This window comes from Monopterus albus, unplaced genomic scaffold (genome assembly GCF_001952655.1).
Source record: "Monopterus albus unplaced genomic scaffold, M_albus_1.0 scaffold580.1, whole genome shotgun sequence".
Taxonomy (NCBI): domain Eukaryota; kingdom Metazoa; phylum Chordata; class Actinopteri; order Synbranchiformes; family Synbranchidae; genus Monopterus; species Monopterus albus.
Window position 1 is genome coordinate 50,935 of NW_018128460.1, and position 8,050 is coordinate 58,984.

The window sequence follows — 8,050 nt, forward strand, 5'->3', positions numbered from 1 at the left end:
AGTAGCAACCCCAACAGAGAGGTACAATTCTCACATGTGCATGCACTCAGTGACCAGTTTATTAGGTACACCTCACTAAAACAGTAGCACAAACTCCAGCCTCCACAATGATCAGACCAAATACTTGCTGTAGGACTGTTGGACTGGACTGCAGTGGTTCTAGCTAAACGTGCCTAATAAACTGGACACTGACTACAGGTTTCTGGAAGTTCACTGAAGATGGTTGCATAGGACAGAAGCACACAGAGGAGTTTTCTTCACCAAATGTCAGATCTACACACTGTGTTTAAATTGAACCAAAAGCTTTAACGTCTGTCTTTAGCTGTGTTCTGATTTTTAAAGGAGATGTTTCAAACAAGAAGCAACAAATGAACCAGTGAACTGACAGTAAAGTCGGGTCATATTACACCTCAGCTTCCCTTTCACCTCTGTGTGAACCTGTGTGACAAAGTCAGACCAGGCAGATGTGCTTGGTCTTTCAGAAACAAAATGAGTGTTACAGTTAGTGATCACTCCGATCAATATTTATCTGCTGCTCACATCAGAAGTGTTGCAGCTCGTCCTGTTTCAGGGTTGAGAGCGGGGGAGGTCTGTTGAACAAAGGGGTAATGTGACCATCTATTATGAGCAAAGAAAGAAAAACTCCTGAAGCTTTGGCAGGTATTTAACACACAACCCACACTGATCCTCATCATCATTCTCCTTTTCATTCCTGTAGCTTTAACTGCCCTTCACCAACATGTAGTAAAGGTAAAATGGGATCTATTAAAAAAGAAAGTAATTTATGAGTCATCTTCCACTAAAGAAACCAAAAACCTTCATATTTGACCATTTAGAAACCAAGATGAGTCGACTCATTTTCAACTGATCCGCTGTTTTACATCTTGGACATGAAGCTGCTCGTGCAGCTGCTTTGTCACTCAGTTTATCCACCAGGGGGAGCCGTTTCCTCTTTAACACACCAGCTGAACACACCTGCATCACCTGAGCTGACCCGAGTCACTTCTGCTGCTTTTCTTCTCCTTCTTACCAATAGCAGGGTTTCCCTCCAAATTAAAGACAAAACCCAGATCCTCTTGTTGAGGTTCAACAAGTGTGGCTCCCTTTAGGTTTGAAAGTGCTGATGAAATGTAACTCTCCCTCTCACTACACTCTTACCTTACATTGCTTCAGGACCAGTTCAGTAGGACAGTAACAGCTGCTGCAATGTTAAAACTGTGCCACAATTATTTTTTTTTTTTACAAAGTTTTCTTGGTGTGTGTGGTTTTTATAGACAGTGGACCATCACTGTGTCACACTGACCTAAACATAATTCAGCTCACAGCTGCTTCTTGAACATTTTATAAATGTTTATAAATCTTTTATTTCCCTCTCAACATGCATCAACTCGCCTGCACATGGAACCTTTCCAGCCACTTGACCATCAGACAAACATGTCTTTATAGTGTTAACTGTAGAAATAGTCTGCAACATGGAAATTCATTCAGTACTACCAAAGTTCACAGCTCAAATATCCAGAAGAAAAGAACAAATTTAGCCTTTTGTTTGACCAAGGCTGTCAGCTGTTTGGTTAGGAAGGAGCCGTGACCATTTTTATGTTTCACAGGTCATGTGACAGTGTAAACAGGAAGCTGTTGGTGGGAAAACTCCACTTCCTATATCTTTGGCATTTTAGTCCTGACATTTCTTCTGACATATCAGGCAGGCCAGACGTCAGCACTGAGAGACCAGGAACAACTTGTGGAGAGTGGGAGCATGACGTTACGCCGTATGAAACAGTAAACAAAGTGAATGTTTCAGGTTTCAAATGTAGAAGATAAAACTGTACACACACACACACATGAAACACAACTAGAACAAACAGCAGTGATGCTGTTTAACTGCCGGTGGCACAGTGTGAGGACTGCAGCAGCTCTTACTGCAGGCTGGTCTGACCTGGACTCTAATGCCTCACATCACTGACACTGACATTAAATGTCAAATTTAACTGGTTTTTATTGTGGGGGTGTGGGCGGGGGTGGGGGTAAGCATTCTGGTCCAGAAGGAGTCAGGTGAAGCAAACTCAGGTCCAGCTTCTCCCTGTGCTCCTCACACAGACGGGCAGTGGAGAAGCAAGTTCAGGTGATGAAGGCGTGGGTGTGTATAGAAGCTGGTGCACATACAGAAGGTGCACTTTGATAGAAGCGTGTTAGCAGGACGTTAGTGCTGCCGCGACCAGCAGCTCTCCTCCTGGTGGCAGCTTAAGACACCAAGAATACTACAGGAATGCGTCTCACACAAGAATCCAAGCGGTTTTCCTCCTCGGCTGTCATCACTGCCCGTTTGTGGCAAGGAGGTCAGGTGTCTGTGGGCAGGAATCCTGGGGCAGAAGATCCTGTCGCCACACAGGCAACTGCACGATATACTGCACCACAGTCATGTACATCATCAACTAGAGAGAAAAACTTACCCTAAAAGACTAAATATTTTTTTCAAACGCAGTAATCGATCCTAAGCTGTATTTACTACTGAGTGCCATGTGAAGTCGTGTAACTGAGAGTGTGAACACAGCGCCAGCTTCAGTGCTGCAACACAACTGGGATATTGGTGTGAGTGTTAATGATGTATCGTGGACAGCGTCACAGCATATCGCCTCCTCGATGACTGTCCCCGCCGAGTCTGCAGAGAGGACGTCGGCCACTCTTTAGTCATGCAGCAAAGACAACAAAACACAATGAAGACCGAAGCTGTAGGATCCGACCTGAGGCGCCAGCCAGGCGGGGTGGGTGGTGCGGGGGTCAGGAGTGATCAGGAGTGATCCATGGGCTCCATGGTGGCGCTCTGCCCAGCATCCTGGCTCTCCATATCCTCCAGCTCCTCTGCCTTCCCGTCTGGTTTGTTGGCTGCAGAGGCGCCGGCTGCAGCTGCAGGTTCATGGCTGACTGTAGACGTTAGCTGGCCCGGACTCATCGTAGTACCGCCTGTCTGCTCCTGGCTGGTCGCGTCCCCTGTGGCAGCAGCGCTCTGCTGCTCTTTCAGGTGACGCTCCATGGAGGCCTGGATGGAGGAGACCATCTCCTGCAGCTTCTTCCGCTGCTGTTCCATCAGGACGGGATCCAGACCACGACCATCCTTCATGGTGACAAAGCCCGGCGCCATGCGGACCAGCTCCCTGGTGGTGTCCTCAGGGATGTCCGACAGGTCAGGAGGGCCTCGGGACACGCTGGCACTCAAATCCACACCGCTGCTGTGCTGGCGTGTGATAGGCCGGTGTTCTGGAGGGGAGGAGTCCCCAGCACTGCCTAAAGAGTGGCCTTTACCCTGGAAGGCGGTGACGCTCTGCAGCTGCTCCTTCTTACGGACGACGCCACCGCTGCCCAGCCGCAACACGCCATGAGACGGACTTCCCTCTCTGCTGCCTCTGGTGGCCGCCTCCGAGCGCAGCTGCACCAGCGCCTCTTTCACCAGCTCCTCCACATCAGGCCTGACTGGGAAGTGGCCGGCAGCGTCCACGCACAGCTCCAGACGCTCCTCTGCTGCATTGTACACAAACGTTTTCCCCGTCAGGTGAGGCAGTGTGCAGTGTTTGCCGTCCATCAGGCCTGGCACAGAACAAAGTCAGAGAAACCAAGTGAACAAATAGATTGATGTCAATACAAAAACCTTACAACTTTCTCTGATAACGAAACTTTAGTTTAATCCGAACTGTCCTGAGTTAAATATCTTTTAGTTCCAGAAGCTACAGTACATCAGGCTGGTTGGAAGATACTGTATGTGGAGCGCAGTCTGTCCCAATATTTATTTGGGGCAGACGATCAGTGGCTCCTGGTCAGAAAACTTTAGCCCACAGTTTAACAAGTTTGGGGTCAGTGAAGCTTTGTTTAACTATGAAATGAACATTTGTTTGCCGAGAGTAAAATGGGATGGTGATATATGGACTATATCTAAATTGGGCACATTTACGAAAATAAATGTTTTCATTTTGTTTTCTATTGTTCTTTTTATTGGAAATTACACAACACTTTGTTTAGTAAAAAACAGGTAAAAAAAATGAATTAGTTGTTCACATATGCACATTTTGTTGGACAGAGACTGGGAGAAGAGAAAAAGGCTGTTTATCCAGACGACTGGAGACGGTCGGCACTTAGACTGCTGAACGCTTCCTCTTCTGGTGTTTCTCATCTTTTCTGTAGATCTTACCAGAAGATGTATTTTTTGTAAAAATAACAGCGTCCTGTAAACCCCATGTGGGATGGGCCAGGTGTCTGGCATGACACAGGAATAAAATAGAATTATGTGACATAAGAAATGGATTACATCTTGACTTATGTCAGAGAGTAAAAGACTTGTTAACCGTCATCTTAGCAGACTACTCGACACACATGGTCACGATAAATAAAGCTCAGTTTAAATGTGTTCTGTCTTTTCATATAAACTTTAGTGATTTAGGATAAGAGCAGTGAGTTCATTCATAGTTTGAGCTGTTACAGTACTGAGTCTGACCAGCAGATGTCATTGTTTGACTGAATGAAAGGCTTCAAACCAATGAACAATCCTCAGCTTGATTGTTTAAAGTGATTCCAGTCTAATTCCAGTACGTGACATTTTGACAGGATATGAGGACACAACTCAGCCCTGACTCCAGAGAATTCAGGTAATGCAGACAATCAGATGTTTACACTGTGCCACCTGATCACTGCAAAGCACACATGTACACACTCCTGCTCAGTGAAGAGATTTCTGTCCCACCCCAACTTTATTTATGAACCAGTAACGATCTGTCCCTTCATGGCACCGCTCTGCAGTCACAGCAGCACCTGCCTGTTCGATGACATGGCCGTGCACACACCCTCTCTGAAAACCCTGTTCACATGCCAGTTTGCAAGAAACTCCGGTTTCTCCAGCAGAAACACAGACATGCAGCCCAGGTTTCTTTCATCTTCTATCCTGACTGGAGCAACAGTTTCTCTTTACACAACATTTATAAATTCTGATTATCAGACTAACCCGGTGATTCAGGAGCAGGAGACACTGGATCGTCACTCCATCTCTGAACTTACCCATGTCTTTCTTGACAATGTTGTAGAAGACGCCTCCCTGCTGGAACAAGTGTGGCAGCTTCTTTGCGTACGACCAGACGTCCTCACCTGGAACAGAGAGAACCGGTTCACATAAATAACATTTAACAAAGCAGCTGAAACTGACACATGACAAGGTTTTAATGTGTATGTTTCAGTAGACTAGACACACAGAACTTCTTATGCAGCTGTCACAGTGAGCCGGTAGGAGCAGTGACAGCTGATAACAGGCCGGGTTGGGTCTGCCAGGGAGACAATGTTTTACTCCTCAGTCTTACTGCTGTGACCTGTGATGTAGCTGCTAACAACAGCAACAACATGAACGGTCAGCTTAAAATTAACTTGATACAGCCATCGAAACCATTGATACGACATGAAACCGAAAGCGACGGCATCTGAAAAGCCTCAAATATCCACAGTGTAGATCTGCAGCTACTCCACTGATCAGCTGCTCTATTGGTACAGCTGAGGAGATACTGCAGTGAACTGAGTTCACATGACAAATGTATGACTGTGTATTTAGTAAAAATGTGTTTACATGTGACAAACACTATAAATGGAGATGTATCATCTGATGTCACAGGATTTAAAATAAAATATCTGAGCGGTTTTGATATGTCAAAGAGCAAAGTAACAGTCAGGTATCCACACAGGGCTGTTTCTGCAGACATCACATCTGAGCATGTTGACACTCAGCTGCTCGAGCTCCCAGTGAGAAGACTGGTTTGGAGGCTCAGACGGAGGGGGGGTTACTGAATCTGAGCTCTCGCTAACAGGAAGTGCAGCGTCAGGCCTGCACAGCCAACAGAATGCAGATGAAACGTGACTGAATATCGTCAGGTGGTCTCTGTCATGCTGCCTGTTGGCAGGCGCTTCTGTTTATCTGAACACAGCCATGACCTTTGGCCCTGTTGGCAGGTGGAACACCTGAGTCAGTATATTCAGAGTGCAAGCACACACAGACAGACAGATTCTTTCTGGTAGCGCTCAGAAACAGCCACTGTGAGTGGCGACACCTGCAGGTTGTTTTCACCTGCCTGCTATGACCAATCAGAAACCAGCAGCCACCTGTGCCACCTCCTGGACAGGAGAACGTGAGCAACATGAAACAGCCACAGCTTCCTGTCAGCGCCACAGCCGACTCCCTGCCCACACTGGGGAGTAGCCCACTGAGTGTGGAGAATGTGGCCTTCAGCTGCGTCAGACTGAGGTGAAATCTAAAGGCAGTACATTCACCATCAGCACGAAGATGCAAACAGATGCAGAGTCAATCCAGATGTTTCAAACTGAGGTGGAGACACATCTGCTTGGTAAACAAACTGCTGCTGTATCACCAACCTCCACAGCACACACTAGTCATTACTCCTGCTCACGGTGGCCAGTGAGATAGCTCTTCCTATAAAACCACAGTCCCTGTTAACGTGACCTGAAGTTAAGATGAGGTTTGTCTTCTTAAGTGTAAAATTCCCCCTCTGTATACAGTGTACTTACTGAGCTGCAGTGAAAAAACAGACACAGTAACTTACGCCTGACTACTGTTTTAGGACACACTTGAGAAATTGTGACAGTATGTGTCAATGCTCAGAGCAGGTCTGGGGCCTGTACAACCACTGAGCTCAATCGACAGGCTAAACCCTGATATTGCTAGCTATTTAGTGCAGAGCCCATTCAGACCAGTATGACCAGTTTTTACCAGCTGTTATTTGACTTAGCCAGTAAATGGGAGGTGACTTATCACCAGACAGTGGCAGAGTTGGTCCAGGACACCACTTATTTTTCATGTTTCTGAAACATTTATGCTTCACGTCCATGAGTTGACAGAAGGTGAGAAGACGTCATTGTTGTGTGTGTTTGACCATTATTCTTAAAACCACAGCGATGGTGTCTTTAAACTTTATTGCGTAATGAAACAGAGAAAAGCAGCAACACTGCTGAAGGTGCAACCTGGTAATGTTTACAAAATTTACTGGATGAATAGTTTTTATATTGATAATCACCTGTGGATGATCACATTTCTGTTGCTCAACTAAGTGATTGAGTGAATTAAATCACTTCATCTCTGCACAGAGAAACTAAACTGCAGAACTACAGGCTTTGAATCTGGCATAAAACCATATCTGACCAGTAATAACTCACATTCAATATCCTTACAGTGGCGTGTCACATTTAACGTCTTAGGAACTGAAGTGATCTTTAATTTAAGATGGTCAAGAGTGGTTCGAACTAAAGTGGAGCACAAAGGTCGAGGCGCAATTTAACGATAAATTTAGTTCTAAATTAAATGGAGCCTTGTGCCGATACTGTGACAGTTAAAAAGCCACAGCAGACGTCTTTGACTGGACGTTTCATGAGCAGCAATGGCCAAACTGACTTTAGTCCTAGCTGGAAAACCACAACAGTCATGCTCCATGCTGACTAGGAGAATTTAGTACTAAATCAATGAGTTAAGTGACAAAATTATGTGGTGACAATTCAATAACCAGCTGGTGACAGGGCCAAGTAATACTACATTAAAAAAAAGTTTAAAACTCTGCTGACTGAATCGTTTCGACTGTATTCACTCTGAACATTTCACTGCTTAGTTAAAAACAATCAATACAATAATCACTGACAGATCAGATCCTGAGTTGCAGCTTTAGTTCAGCTGATAAAGTGACTGGATACTGTCTCTCTCTCAGAACCAAACTAAATGTTTTGTAAGTTTCATGGGGAGGAGGAGGTGGGTGGGGGGACACCGGGGAGCCGGCTGACATGTCACATGTTCTTACCCATCAAAGTTGCCAGCAGACAGAGGGAAGACATCTCAAGGTCAATGCCGTCCTGGAGCTCGCGGCCGCTCATCCTACCGGACATCACGGTGTCCTCGCTCTTCACCGAGTGCGAGCTGGAGGCTCGGGGGATGGAGGCTGCGGGGCTCTTGTCCTCGGGACCCCTCAGTATCTCCACTGTCACCCTATCGCCATGCTGCAGCGCCACCGGCTCGTTTTCCTCA

At 46.1% G+C, this 8,050-nt stretch overlaps 1 protein-coding gene across 1 annotated transcript in view; it reads right to left on the minus strand.

The window, feature by feature from the left end:
• Nucleotides 1-2,007: 2,007 nt before the first annotated feature.
• Nucleotides 2,008-8,050, minus strand: part of vcpip1 (valosin containing protein (p97)/p47 complex interacting protein 1) — an 8,632-nt gene continuing 2,589 nt past the window's right edge. The window contains 4 exon segments of the mRNA XM_020588642.1: nucleotides 2,008-3,582; nucleotides 5,041-5,127; nucleotides 7,827-8,046; nucleotides 8,048-8,050. The exon segment at nucleotides 8,048-8,050 is cut by the window's right edge and continues 2,589 nt beyond it. Coding sequence (XP_020444298.1) covers nucleotides 2,789-3,582; nucleotides 5,041-5,127; nucleotides 7,827-8,046; nucleotides 8,048-8,050 — 1,104 coding nt within the window. The 3' untranslated portion in view covers nucleotides 2,008-2,788.